We start from the raw sequence: 15,551 nt of genomic DNA, 5'->3' as shown, positions 1-15,551 counted from the left end.
CAATTTCTAATTTTTTTTTTTTTTGGTTTTATTTAACATTCTTTTAAAATAAGATGAGTAAGTATTTATTTATTTTTTAATTATCCTACAGAGCTTGAATTGTACTTCAATTTTTCATATGTCTATTTTTTTCAATTATTCCACACAATGGAATTGAAGTCAAATTTATCTATCTACCTTTTTTGTTTTTTAGTTTTTTTTTCTTGTGTGTTTTTTGTAATTAGATTTTGTTTTAAACTTAGTTATTTATTTATTTTTTTTTGTAATTTTGGTTACAATTGATTGAATTGTTTCTTCATTCCTTGAGTATTGGTAATATATTTAGAAGATAGTGATATGTGTGTCTTTTTATTTTGGTTAGTGTTGATTTTTGTTAAAAAATATTTTATACTTTATAGATGATGATGTTGACTTTATTAGAAAATCATATTTTTGGTTTGTGATTTGATGTAATTCTTTATTTTTTTTTTCTTTGTTTTACTGTTGTGCTGGTTTTTATCTTCTTGGTTATTTACTTTAGAAATACATATTTTATTTTTTTCTTTTCTAAAATAAAATTAGTAACAAGATTAGGTTGATTTGTATTATTACACCAATTGAATTGTATATCGATGTTATTTGGATTTAGTTATTTGTTTTTATGAAATTTGGGGTACAATTTTATTAATTTTATTTACAAAAATGTGATTTATAACAAAAAAGATAAGCACCTACTAATTTTATTTCTCGGTTTTGTTCGTCATTCTTTTGAAATAAGATGAGTAAGTGTTTATCTTTTTTTTTTTTTTGGTTATCCTACGGTGTTTGAATTGTACTTGAGTTTATATATCCATTTTTTTTAATTGTCCCACACAAAAGAATTGAGAGCCAAATATATCTTTGTACTTTTTTTGTTTTTAGTTTTTTTCTTGTGTGTTATTGGTAACTAGATTTTGTTTGTATAATAATTAGATTGTGAAAAATAATTAGAATACTGTTCTATAAAGTGCTATTGGAAAATTTTGAAAAATGTTGATCAGTGACACATTTTTTTTGTTCAATTTTAGATGCTAGCTTTCTTAAGTTGTTTTATGTAGAGTCGTTGTGTATTTTGTTACTATTTTACATTTTGTTCTTTGTTTCATCTGCTCATTTTTAAGTTTTTATTTGCTTGGTTTTTAATTTTAGAAATACTCCTTATTTATTTAATTTTTAATCTATAAATACTTTTGGCTGGAGATTTTGTTATGGTTGTTAGAAGATTAATTCAAACTTTTTTTTTCATTCTTTTTTGTTGTCTTTGTTTCTTTTGTTTCTTTAGTAATGAACATTGTGTTATGAGAATCAAATACTACAACTTCTTATATTAGTCACATGATTTTTTTGAAGTTTTCGAGGTTGGGATTATTGGATTGATCTGTCCCTTGGGTTGGTCAGACCACTCTTCAAGTAGCTTTAAGCTTATGAATTGATGGAGCTAATGAGATTCGTAATCTTGGAGCTGTCTGGAGAGTGGCCTGAGTAGTTGGTCTATTTAACTATCAAGCTTATGTTGATTCTTTTTTTGAGAAGTTTGAGTATTTGATTCTGTTGTCATATTTTCGTAAATAAAATTAGTAAGAAATTTATCCCTATTTGTTACTCTTTTTTGTTTATATCTTCATTCTATGATTGTATTTTTTTTCTTTTGAGCACAATTTTTGAATTTTATTGATGGGGTACTTTGTTTTTTGGTATTTAACTACATAGATAATTAGTTTGTGTATATCTTCATTGGGAATATGATATTATTTTGATTGAAAATCTAATAATATAGAAAGAAAGCCTAATAAAATAATGATGTCTATACTAGAAGATGTCCTCATCTAAGTCTACCACTCTTGGATCTATGCATAAGTTTTTTTTTTTTTATTTTGGTTCTCCCTTTTCTCTAAGTGTTGCTTCATGTTCTTTTTGTTATCTTTTTCTTCTCTCTCATCCTCTCTCTTGCTGTTAGCTCATAATTTATATAGATGATAACTTAAGATTAATATAATATAGCTTACTATTTATTATATACCTTATTTGTGTATCAATTGTTGTTAGCTTAGGGCCTATATATAGGATTATTTAGTGGAGTCCGCAAATATCTTTTGATTGATATCTAAGGTCAATCAATATCTTTCAAATCTCTATCTTGTTTTTTTTTCTCCAAAAATAAGGATTCTATATATTTCAAAATTCAAATTACTCAATTGATGTGTGTTTATAAATAAAGGCAAAATTTCTTGATCATGTCACATTTTTCTCACATTCATGTTGCTATTGTATGTGTTTTAGTTGCTGTTTTATTGACTGAAATCTGTTTTCTCTTTCACTCCTTTAATTACATTTTAAGATGAGAACTGTCGTGAATATGGTTAATAAGATTAATCCTGAAAAAGAAGCATGGAACTTCAAAGTTAGGGTGATTAGGCTTTGGACTGTTCCTATTTTTACTGGTCAGCTTCTCCCAAATTTTATGGAGATAATTTTGGTTGATGAATCTGTGAGTTATAGTGGTCTAAATCTATTAAATTTTTTTGGATTTTTTTTTGTATTTAGATGTGTTTCTCCTTACTTTTTTTATATCGATGTCTCAAATTTTATTTCATTTAAATTTATTTTTCTCTTTATTCCATTTGTCATTTATCAAATATTTGTTGTAATTTGTGTTGATTGGTAGGGATGCAAAATACAAACTACTGTTCGAAAGACTATGATTTATAATTTCAAAGAACTTCTCTCTAAGGGTATATAAGTAGAATTGGATTGTAAGTTATAGTTGGAAAAAATATACCCATTTACAATTTAAAAGGCACCATATAATAGGTACTAGATTGCAAGTTATAGTTGAAAAAAATATACCCATTTACTTAAAAGGCACACAATATACTTAATTGATTGTCCTGATCTTGCATATTGTGATTTGGAATGTATACCTTGTCTTTTAATATTTTTTCTACCTTTCATTCTGCACATAGAAATAGGATAGTGATCACATTACCATAGCTTCTGAATTGAAAATCTTAAAAGTTATACCCAAGTTCGCAGTGATGTTTAATGGCACTATGTTTATTGGCAATCTTAAAAAGATCTTGGAAAGTCTGAGAAAAACGACGAGGATCAAAAATTTAAAAATAAGAAAAATAAGGAGAAAAAACATGAAAACATCAAATCAGTTGCCAGATAATGACAGAAAGAGAAGTAAGCATGAATTGATCTCTAAGGCAAAGAAGGAGGTAATTTTTATATATAAATGATAAATTACATATTATGATTGTTCTGGTTATTTTTGAGATAACATTAAATTGATGCTTTCTATAGGTTGAAGCTGGGTACAAGGCTGCATCGTTTGTCCCAAATGTTACGGAGAGGAGACAAATGCAATCTGAAACACTCTCTTCTTTGTTTGAGACGTATTTTCACATTTTGAAGCACACAATGTATTCTACAACAACTAAGTTTGTATTTATATAATATGTTTGTATATTTGTATTACAGTGAGGTACTATTAATTGTTGTTTTTAATCTTTGGATTACTCATGCCATATTTCTTAATTTTGACCTTTCTATTTCTTTGATTTTTAAAAGATATAATTTTATGTCTTTGGAATAATAAAATATTTTTGTTGTAAAAAGTGAGAAAATCTATAAAATTTAATGTTTCAATTCTAACTGCTGTCGTCCTTATTTTGTATCTTGAAAAGTTGTTACCTGTTATTTTACTATTTTTTATTTTCGTAATTTCTGTTTGTCTTTTTTTTTGTTACAACCAAATTGAGTTTCAAATTCACCTGTGTGCCTTTTTTAAATAACAATTCATTAAAATTTTTTAACCCATTCTCATGATTTTGATTAAAAGGTAATGGTTGAGAGATTTGTAGGAACGAGTTGAAGTTGGACAAAGAAGTTTTACACTTATCATTCTTCTTCTTTCTTTGATCTTAGAAAATAACAAGTTTGATGAGATATTTTAAATATTCATTTTTTTTTTCTCTTTCTTCAATTAGTATTTAAACAGAATAAAAGGTCAAAGTAATATTTTTTTAAATCCTTAAATTTTTTGTCTTTTTATGCATTTGGCTCTCTCTTTTTAATAGACCTCTATTAGCATTCAAAAATGACGACTTATATTTTTGTAAAATAAATTATCTTAACACGATAAATCAAAAAAAAATTTAATATACATAAATTATATTGGTTATGGTTCTTATTCATGTTTACCTTCTGAATTATATTGTTTATATTTTTAAGTTGTATTCGCATAATTTATGAAGTTGAACAAGATACAATATACTTTGAAACAAGACATGTATAGTCAATTTTAAAAAGTGCTAATCAAAATGAATGTTTCAAAAAACATAAATATTTATGCAAACTGTGAGAAATTAAAAAAGGATACTTATATATTTTGAGTTGTGATAGAATAAAAAAATTTATTACATTTAATTAATAATTCAACACATTAGACTACTTATGTATTTTGGGCCAATTTTTCAACCCGTGCATTGGACGAATCTTCTGCTAGTATAATCCATGGGTGCAATTAAGTTTGGAGCCTCCTAGGTCCTACGTTGACGCGACTTCCTCGCCTATTGTTGAATATATTACTTTTCCTACTAAATAACCAAAGAAAATTATGCATTTCGTATCATACTAAATAATAATACGACACCAACAAAAAAATACTAAATAATAATAGAGAGAAAAGATCTTGAAATCTAAATTTGTTTATTTTAACTTAACTTGTTTATGGCTGTTAAGCACGTACCACGGATGTCAACTGCTACTGTATGGAGCTTCTCTCTTGTTAAGAGAACCTCAGAGATAGAGTGATCGAGTACTAGAGTGGCAAGCTGAATATTTATATTTTCTTTATATACAAATTACTTCAACCAATTTTATATGAATAATTATAAATAAAATAAATACATACATAATACGAGATACTATATAGTATATGAAAAAGTATATACATTATTGAACATTTTAACTAACCACTTCAAATACAAAAGAATAAGGAGATAGACCCGGTCATCATATTATTATGTATTGTTGTCACATTTGAATCCTTTTTGGTTTATTCCAAAGAAATAATTAACAATAAAATCAGATCAAATAAATTCAACATTCCCACACCGCCAATTATCCTCGGCTCAATTTTTTCGTTATGAAACCCATGAATGTGATGTGTCTGGATATGGAAATAGGGCGTGTTAGACAAAATTGTGGGACAGTTAGAACTCAGACCCTGCGAGTTCTGTGTTAGCAAAAATTGCTTAATAAATCGGAGGGTCCGATTTGGAAGGGGCGAAAATTTGAATTTCACAGCATGCAAATCGGATTGTGCGTTTTGTATATATATACGAATTTTTGTATGAATCCGTATTTTTAGCTACAACTCGGACCGTCCGACAAATTATGAAGAACTCGCATGGTCCGATTTGTGGTGTTCTGATACCACACACAGGTCAAGCACCTCTCTTCTCCATAACCATGTCCAACCCAACCTTTGCCTCCATATTGAAATTAAAAAACGATTATCCTTGAATAACAAAAAATTAAAAGGTAATAATAATAATAATAAAAATGAAGTAATAACTAATAACCATGCATATACCTTTATTTCTCATCTCTATTCTCTGTTCTCTTAGTACCAACGATAATTAAGTCAAAATGCTGCGGTGTTCTTGTACCACAAAAACTCCCATCTTCCTCTTCCTCTTTCTCATCTTCCACTTCCAGATTCTCTTCTACCAAGCACACTGTTGGATAAAAGCTGGTTACTGGTTTTACGGTTCTGAATTTCCCGTTTCTAACATAGAAACTTCTCTCTACACTCACCTCCTATGCGCTTTTGCTGATGTCAACGCTTCAACCTATGAACTTTCCATCCCTTCCGATGCTGCAGCATCATTTCCTTCTTTCACAGCCACTCTCAAGCACACCAATCCATCTCTCTCTACACTTCTTTCCATCGGTGGTGGTACTGCTGACTACACTGTCTTATCTTCCATGGTAAGCAATGCTTCTTCAAGAAAATCATTCATTCACTCTTCAATAACACTCGCTAGAACCTATGGCTTCCAAGGCCTTGATCTTTCATGGGTTTCTGCTAACACTACCAATGACTTGAAAAACATGGGACTGCTCTTTCAAGAGTGGAGAGAAGCTGCAAAATCTGAGGCAATAAACTCCACCAACAATAATAATCAAGAACTTATTTTAACTGCGGCTGTTCCATATCAACCAGGTTCTGATTTTGGTTCTTACCCTGTGGAGTCTATTAGTGATAACTTGAATTGGGTAAATGTTTTGGATTATGATTACTACACACCTCAATCAACAAATTTTACTGGAGCTCATTCAGCCTTGTATGATCCTTCTAGTGATGTCAACACAGACACCGGAATCAAGCGATGGATAGATAGTGGGGTATCTGCTAGTAAGTTGGTTTTGTCGTTACCATTCTATGGATATGCATGGAAGCTTAGGAACCAAAGGGAGAATGGAATAGGTGCAGCAGCAACAGGTCCAGCAATCACAAAAGGAGGAGACATGACCTACAAGGAAATCAAGGATTATGTTCAAAGATATGAAGCAACTGTGTTGTATAATGCTACTTACGTGGTCAATTATTTTTCAATTGGGTCAAATTGGATAGGATTTGATGATGCCGATGCTGTTAAAACCAAGGTGTCTTATGCTAAAGAAAAGAAACTAGGTGGTTATGTTGTATGGCAAGTTCCCTATGATGATGACAAATGGCAACTTTCTAGTGCTGCAGGTAAAGAAACCAACACTGAAAATTAATAACTAATTTGATCCCTTTCTTTTTTCTGCATAATTACTTGTGAGAAATGCTATTCCATGATCAAAATTTACTGTTTTTTACCGTCATTTTTAGCCATCAACCTAATTCCTTTAATCGAGTAACAATATATCTAACTAACTTAACGGCCTAAAACAATAAATTCCGATGACCTTCTAGTATTCCTCGTTACTTATTATTATGGATATTATTTTTTCTCAGCTCAACAGGTGGTTGGCGGCGGAGAACACCATAATTGGCGGTTACCGGTGGTGATCACTTTGACAAGTGTTGTATGTATTATTCTGTTGGGTTTCATAATTTACTACATAAGAAGGAGACTAGTAAAACCAAAGGGTAAGTTCTTGTTGACCTGAGATTACTCAACATTGGTGGTGCTCTTGGTTGAAACTAAGACACTGAATTTTGTTTATTCATTTGTTACTTAGGAATCATAATTGCGGCTAGAGATGCAGGACATTTTCCTGATTGTGTTCCTGATGTGCAAGTCTTTAGCTTATGTGATATTGAGTTAGCCACTGATAGATTTTCGATTGAAAACAAGCTTGGTCAGGGTGGCTATGGTCCTGTTTACAAGGTACAGAATCTAACTACAGCACATTAATCCTAAGATAATGATATCTAATTACTGATATTAAGTACAGTGCCTATTTGATTTCTACAGGGAATATTACCAGATGGCAGGGAAATAGCAGTGAAGAAGTTATCAAAGACTTCAACACAAGGGTTTGAAGAATTCAAGAATGAGGTAACACTCACTGCAAGACTACAGCATGTGAATCTTGTTCAGTTGTTGGGATTCTACATTGATAGAGAAGAACAGATGCTGGTGTATGAGTACATGCCAAACAAAAGCCTTGACTACTATCTATTTGGTCAGTAATCTTCACTTGTCTAAACACTAAATGAGTGAATATGTAACATATTGTTTGAAGTTTTGATGTTATAGTAGATGCTCACATATATGATCTATGATCAAAGGATAAATTATGGACAAGACAATTAACCAGTATTTTGATCCATGAATTGCTTCTATATCAGACCCTATCAGGCGGCTTCTTCTGGATTGGAGCAAGCGTGTAGCTATTATTGAGGGTGTTACTCAGGGACTACTTTATCTACAAGAATATTCGAGATTAACAATAATTCATAGAGATATAAAAGCTAGCAACATTCTGTTAGATGGTGAGATGAAACCAAAGATTTCAGATTTTGGTATGGCAAGAATATTCTCAAAAGATGAGCAAGAAGCAAACACGGCTAAGATTGTTGGAACATAGTAAGCTTTTTATTGGACCTAATTAAAACATTTCCTCTAGAAGATTTTTTCTTTCCATCTAGCTTTCTAATGCATCATATTGCTTTTCTTTCTCTAATGCAGTGGTTATGTCTCTCCTGAATACCTTAAAAAAGGCTTGTATTCAGTAAAATCCGATGTGTATAGCTTTGGAGTTCTACTTCTGCAGATTATAGGTGGCAAAGTAACAAGATATTATGGCGAGCACGAAAACTTAACCTTGATGGAATATGTAAGTAAAGATACTATCTATAGCATGTGATTAATGTTTTATATAGTTTCGTTTGATTTTAATGAAGAAGTCCATGGTTGTGACTAATGAGGAATTGGTTTCTTCAGGCTTATGAATTGTGGAAAGAAGGAAGAGGCATGGAGTTTGCGGATCCTTTTCTTGATGACACAGCTTCAGGCTGCAAAATATTGAGGTGCATACAAATAGGTCTATTATGTGTGCAAGAAGATGCCAATGACAGGCCTTCTGTGTTGGAAATTTCTTCTATGTTAAGAAGTGAAACTGTTCTTGCTACACCAAAGAAGCCAGCGTTTTCAAGAGAAAAAGACATGCAGGAGCACGGTGAATTTGTTATGAAGCAAGAACATTATTCGGTTAACGAAGCAACAATGTCTCAGATTGTAGCAAGATAGTGCTGGAAAAAACTTTTGGACGAGTAATTTTTTATTTTTTTATTTTTTATTTTCATTCTTGTACAATGTCAGTAATGTTCATGCAAAGCTTTGCTTACAATTCTCATTTTGTTGATTGATTGGACTAATATTAGAAGTTTCACAAAAATTCTGAATTAAGATTTAACCAAATATCCAAGAACAAACTTGCACAAGAAATTGTCCACATGTGTACATGATTTCAATTAGAAAAATACATTAAATTCAACCAAAAAAAAAACTAAAATGTTAGGGGACAAACATTTTTTCCTTGCGCTTAACTTGCATTTGAACCAATACTAGTTAATTTTTCCATTTTTCATTCACAAGGAAAAATGAGAAGATGAATCAAAATTTCCTGTGGCCAATCGGGACTTCATGTTTGTTTGACATGCTGCGATCTAGCACAAGCAAGAACAAAGACACATGATGCTACCAATCCCACCATGTACCCACCTATTGCTCCATAGCTCACACAAATAGGCCATTCCTAACAAATAATGGAACATTATTAAGATCATGATGGCCAAACAGATTAAAAATAGTTTTAGTTAGTATAAGAGTAATGTTACATCTAAAGTGAACTCTCTTCATGGGAATAGAAGAAATTATAGACACATGACCAGTGGTAAGTAACTTGTGAGTTGAGATGGGAGAAGAGTTTATAAAAAGGAGATTACCTGCCATGGCCTCTCCCAGTCAAGTGGCATTGGCCAAGCCCCAAACCAGCCCCCAATAACTGCTCCATGAGCTGGCAAACAAATCAAATACTCTACAGATCCATTTGGCCTAAATGTGAATACAAGGAGAGGGGGGGAAATGTAAGGAAAATACAAGGATGTCTGTGTTTGTGCAGCATGGTAAGAATGTTTTTTTTCTTTTTTTTTTTAATGAAGAAACATGGTAAGGAAACAAAAAATACATGAATCATACTGTGTTTGTGCAAAGATCCGCTTCCAATGAGCCCATGATGAACCAAGAACACATGATGCTGGAACTGTCTGTTATAGTACAAAATGTGAGTTTATACACTTAATTTATAAACAATCACGAGCCACAGGCCTAAAAGAAATCTGGTAATCATACATCTGAAAAATGTTTTCAAGAATGCAAAGTATCCCCGCAAAATCAATGGACAAAAATACATTACACCACACAAGTCAAATTTAAAACAACAATAGTGTAGTCTTCAAGAAGATGTAAAATAAGCAAATGGTAATAAAATAGACACTCACTGTGAACAATGACATCATAAGAGACCAATTTACAGTCTTTGGGAGAAACCTGAGTTACAGAGACTTGCGGAAGTTAGAATTATATAAAATACCACACATTTTGCTTCAATTAGAATATACATACATACTTTTAACCTCTTATTTCCTCCTCAACAGCGATAGCATTGCAGTCTTATGCAGACTGAAATAACATAAAACAAAAAACTGTATATACCACTTATTTCACATACTGAAAGGTGACAGGTGCCCCCAAAGCAATAGCTCCTAAACAATTTAGTAGCGCCCCTGTAATAAAAACAGTGAATCAGTTAGCTTAAAAAATTTAAAATGAGTCGGCCAAGAAAGAGCACAACACAAATAGGGATGAGGAAAATACAAAGGTGAAATAAAAATGAGAAAAGGATTGTTAATAACTTTGTTTAATTTTAACTACTCTAAAGAAAAGCAGTCCGGTTCAGAGGTATCCCGCATTAATGCAGAATCCGGAGAATGGCCGCATCCAAAGATTGTAATATATGCAGCCTAACCTGATAATCACATCGGTGGCCTTTACACGGCTTGAACCTATGACCTTGATTTAACTACTCTAATGCCAGAAAACACTTTTATGGCTCAATCTATAATACATTGACTTCCCAAAAGAAAACTATTTCAGGTTATTGAAACAGGCCAGCAGTGCAGTGGCTGTGAAGAAAAACTCAAAAAGGATAGTACAAACACAAAAAGCAGTGACATCCAAATTAATCAAGAACAAGGACAAAAGAGGAAGCATAAGTTTCAACTAACCTATTGGAACTGCTAGCAAGCCACGTCCAACGGCTCGCAGGTACTGCACATGACACACGAAAACCAAACACTAAGAAATTAGATCCTCCAGACGAGGAACCCGCATGTGTTCGAAATTGCTGTATTATTGATAAATTAAACAACATACATATATATAAAATATAAGGGAAAAAAAATTTTGAAGTCCAATGAACATGAATTTCCTACTAGATTGTTATCACTATCAGATGAAGATAAAGGCTTTTTTTCCATTTTTTTTCCTTTTTCTTTTTTCCTTATGTGCTTCCGACTAAGTTCAGACCATCATATAAGGGGGAAAATTTTGAAGAAAATGTAAGCTACCATGCATTGCCGGGGATTCTGTCGATAGCGACTGTAGAGAAGGATCACAATTGGAAGCTCCACAATCTGGGATTTAAAAAAGAAAAACGATGCAGAATAAGGCAATAAGAAAGGGTTTTTTTTCCTTCCAAAAAATGGAATAAACGGAGCATTACAAAAACAATGAAAAGTGATTAACTAGGGAGGAATAGAAGGTACCCAGATGAAGAAGATAGTGCGAGAAGGATCAGTGACAAGGTCTATTGAGAAGCCACTATTAGCAACATAGAACGCTAAACCCAACCCAAAAACAGTAGAAAGTGTGACGAGGAATGCCTCTGAAGGTGAGATTTTCGGTGGCGAGGGAGCATCTACCGTTGAGGGTTTAGTTACCGTCGTTTTCTCTCTCTTTTTCCGGCGATCCATGGAGGAGAACACTGCGACTCCGGGATCCAATGGATCAAAGCTGTAGTGTTAAAGATAGACATGAAATTAGTTAGTACTACTACAATAGTATCTTAATTAGACACAATAAGAATAACAATCCATGAACTATATCCAAGGAGTGATTTCAAAGTCGGGGAATTGTTCTTCATCTGACAAATGTGAAGCTACATCCTGATTGGTTTCATTTTGATTTGCATTTTCCACATAATTATTAGCTCCATCATCATCCAGATCATCTTCCAAATCAATTGATCTAGCATTATACAAGTACATCTTGGTCAATGATAATTAAGGTTAACTAAATCTAGATTATACCCCGATTCTAAACCAAATAAATAAATAAATAAATAAATCTATATTTTCAATTGACCAAAAACAGAATGTTTCTATAAACAACTATAAATTGTCCCCCCAGGGGGTTACATTTACATTTTTCTCATATTAATATACTGAAAACACTTGCACATCACGATTCTTTTCTTCTATATTCATTATGCATTTATCATTTTATCCTCTGACAATAGGGAAGTGACACACAGTAAATACAAAGAAAAAGATATGGTATAGTCTACACACTTTAGGTCTTTCCATTTTCTTTTTCTCATTAGCGAATCCCAACTCATAAATACTTCTTAAAACTTTACTCGAGCTTTTATATAAATTTCTTGGGTCATATCATGATTGTTGGATTGATATAAGAAACAGGAGAGAAAATAGCTTATCTAGCTTGTTCCTATCTCCCTGTTTCAAAGTGACATGTATTTCGTTGTAGTCCACGTAAATAAACAGATTCAAGAAATTATCCTAAATAGATTCATACTCAACAAACAGATTCATACTCAACAAATTCAAGAAATTATCCTAAACAGATTCATACTAAAAAATTTAACAAATTCAAAAAATTCAACCAACAGATTCATAATCAATAAATTCAGAAATTCAAGAAATTAATTCATACTAAAAAATTCAACAAATTCAAGAAATTCAATAAACAGATTTATACTCAACAAATTCAAGAAATTATCCTAAACAGATTCATACTAAAAAATTCAACAAACTCAATAAATCCAAGAAATTCAACAACCAGATTCATACTCAACAAATTCAGAATTCAGGAAATTAATTCATACTAAAAAATTCAACAAATTCAAAAAATTCAAGAAATTAAGAGACCACAACCAAACAGATTCATGCTCAAATTTAACATATTGCCACTGCATTAGAAGAAGATAAATCAGTTAGGAATATGAGGAGACCACCAACCTGTCCGAGAGAGCAGAGGACGCAGACGACGGAGAGAACGCGACGACGAAGCGGAGCAAGGAGCCGCGGAGAAACGAGAAGCGACGAAGAAGACAAAGGAGCCGCGGTGCAGGTGATGTCGTCGGAGCCGCACCGTGTCCTGCGACACGAAGAAGACGACACGGCCGGCGGTGTTGCGGTGAGGTGAGGTCGTGAAGGTTACTTGCCCCTGGGTGCTGCCGTTTGGAACTTTACGGAATTAGGATTGGGGGGAATGGGGATGGGGTACCGGTTATTCGGCGTTCGTCTGAAGGTTGCGAGAACCGGATCGGTCAATGAACCGGTGAGGCGACTGGTTCACTGGTTCAATGGTTCAATCAGGGTTCAACCGATTTAATTAAATATTAAATAAAGTTATTAAAAATTTAATATATAATTTTACATATTTAAATTCATTAATTTTTAAGTAAAAAAATTTTAATATGAAAATAATTTTAAAGTTATACTTCAACATGAGACTGGTGTTATACCTCAAGATTAAACATTGGTAGTTTTCTTAAAAACACACACTCGATACATTAAAGACATTAGAGGTTCATAATTTCACAATTTTAAATATTGTTCTTTAAATAATATATTATTATGATTATGACCATTGGGGAATAATACATGTTACTATAATATATCCATTAGTATATTAAAAATTTAAGATATAATAAAATTGAAGATGAAAAGTCCATTGATAGTATTCAGATTGAGTTAAATTTATTGATGACTTTAAAAACAACTAACTGAGGCAGAATTTCCACTCAAACTGCTAAAAATTAGTGTATACCAGAAAGAAACTTCATCTAACACCAGATCTTGTTGAAGCTCAGCCAGGACCTGAAAGAGATCAGTAAACCAACGCTTCTCCCTCTCCAGACTCAAGCCATGATCCAATTCCAAACAACAACCCTGAGGTAGGCTATTATTCCTATCGTCCTGTTCCAGGCTTTGCTCAAGAATAAATATTGGATAGATTTGGAGGAAACCTTAACTTCAGTTTGTGAAGATTAGGACTTTACTGGCTATTGCTGCATCAAAGAAGTGATCTTGCAGGCAACATTGTCAAGCCAAGGCTAATTATTCTCTTATACAATTCAATTGAATAACACATTGATGAAATCTCTTATTGTGCAACAAGCCTCTTATAACTAACCAAACCCTAACTAGGTTCAACAAATTCAATGCTTTTCAACAACAAAAACTTAGAATACAGACAACTCAATCTCCAAATCCAGAAACAGAAAAACTAAGAGAAACAATCCAAATTAAATTCAGAATCACATTAAGCAACAACCCAACTCAGAACACAATCCCAACTCAAAATCTAGTACAAAAAATCAAACTCAGAAGCCAGAATCTTAGAAATCGAAACTAAAGAAGCAGCGGCTTACTGGAGACACTGCGAGGGAGGAACGACGGTGACAGTGAGCTCAGAAGAGGATCAGTTTGCGACGGCGAGGAACCGAGCAGAGATTCCACGGCGAGGCTCCGGGCAGAGATTCACGGAGGAGAGGACGCGCTTGAAGAGGATTGAGCAACCGTTCTCGTGACGTAGAGGAGAAGAGGATCGAGGAGGATGACGACGACGGCACCCTCTGTCACTGCCGACGACGACGATCACAGAGACGGGTTTCACGACGATGGCTGGGAGCTGACGTTGGCGGCGGTGTTTGCTCTGATAGGGTTAGTTGGGTGAAATTAGGAATTCATTTTGGTGAATGTGAGAGTGAGAGAGAAGAGAGAGGGGTGGGACGTAGGGTGTGCTGTTTGGGGGTGGATTTTATTTTATTTTTTTCCTTTCATCAAAACGACTGTGTTTTGCCGCCGAAGGAGGAGAATCGGGCTTTTATAAAATCCGGCCGGTTCAGCCGGTTCACCGGTTAACCGCCAATTTGACCTGTTTTTTAACCGACTTTTTGTTAAATAGGTTTGAACGTTAATTGGACCGGTCAAATGACCGATTTCCGATTAATCTGGTTGAACCAGACGGTCCGATCCGATTTTTAGAATCTTTCCCCTTTTTCTTAAAACCAAAGGAAGTCCTTTTAGAAAATTAAAAAAAAAAACAAGTTTCAAACCGGTCGGATCATAAAAACCGCCGATTCTCTGATTTTCATCAAACCGAACAGTTCAATCAGATTTTATATTCTATTCTTTCTGATTTGATCCGATTCTTTTTTTTTTTGTCATACACACTCACACACTAAAAGTTTCATCACTACCCAGCCATAGTTGGGATTCGAACTTGGGATGTGGTTTCTACGAGGCCAACATATTGGTCAAGATCCGATTCTTATAACTATGTTAAGGAATATTGATTTTTCTTGGGCTTGGCCCATATAATTAAGTTGGGCTTTTAATGTTCACTTTACTCTCGCAAATCATATTATTTCGAGTAATTATCTAAATCAGTCTTCAAATATTTTAAAAGTAGACATTTTAGTTCCCAAACAAAATTAATACGCAAATCAATTCTTAAAGTTTTACTTCGACAGGCAAATCGGTCTCTAGTTCATTTTTCGACAGAATAATTACCCAAATTAGTCCCTAAATATTTTTAAAATGAACATTTTAGTCCCTAAAAAAACTAAAACACAGGTCAATTTCCAATGTTTTTCTCTATTAAACATAACCATCCTCTGACGAAAAAAATAAAATAATTTTTTATTATTATTAATTG

The 15,551-nt window shown here is 33.0% G+C and overlaps 2 protein-coding genes across 9 annotated transcripts; one reads left to right on the top strand and one right to left on the bottom strand.

Moving 5' to 3' along the window:
* LOC107640945 lies at nucleotides 5,553–9,067 on the top strand. Its single transcript, XM_016344453.2, has 7 exons — nucleotides 5,553–6,787; nucleotides 7,034–7,168; nucleotides 7,261–7,409; nucleotides 7,497–7,707; nucleotides 7,874–8,111; nucleotides 8,214–8,361; nucleotides 8,469–9,067. Exons 1-7 carry the CDS (start codon nucleotides 5,677–5,679, stop codon nucleotides 8,772–8,774), a joined length of 2,298 nt encoding a protein of 765 aa, XP_016199939.1. The 5' UTR covers nucleotides 5,553–5,676; the 3' UTR covers nucleotides 8,775–9,067.
* On the bottom strand, nucleotides 8,917–14,541 carry LOC107640956 (phosphatidylinositol-glycan biosynthesis class F protein). Of its 8 annotated transcripts, none has more exons than XM_021106120.1 (11): nucleotides 14,263–14,538; nucleotides 13,659–13,917; nucleotides 12,845–13,183; nucleotides 11,354–11,834; nucleotides 11,156–11,221; nucleotides 10,814–10,883; nucleotides 10,258–10,312; nucleotides 10,028–10,076; nucleotides 9,726–9,793; nucleotides 9,473–9,581; nucleotides 8,917–9,282 (listed from the first exon to the last, which is right to left on the bottom strand). In XM_021106120.1, the coding sequence occupies exons 4-11, from the start codon at nucleotides 11,558–11,560 to the stop codon at nucleotides 9,169–9,171; spliced, it is 738 nt and encodes a 245-aa protein (XP_020961779.1). In that variant the 5' UTR covers nucleotides 11,561–11,834; nucleotides 12,845–13,183; nucleotides 13,659–13,917; nucleotides 14,263–14,538; the 3' UTR covers nucleotides 8,917–9,168. The 8 variants fall into 8 exon arrangements, with proteins under 8 accessions (XP_020961779.1, XP_020961784.1, XP_020961781.1 ...); XM_021106125.1 differs by having other exon boundaries at nucleotides 13,659–13,899; XM_021106122.1 differs by having other exon boundaries at nucleotides 11,354–11,600; nucleotides 13,659–14,538.

The sequence above is a fragment of the Arachis ipaensis genome, chromosome B01, assembly GCF_000816755.2.
Source record: "Arachis ipaensis cultivar K30076 chromosome B01, Araip1.1, whole genome shotgun sequence".
NCBI classification, from domain to species: Eukaryota; Viridiplantae; Streptophyta; class Magnoliopsida; order Fabales; family Fabaceae; genus Arachis; species Arachis ipaensis.
This window is presented reverse-complemented; position numbering and strand designations above follow the sequence as displayed.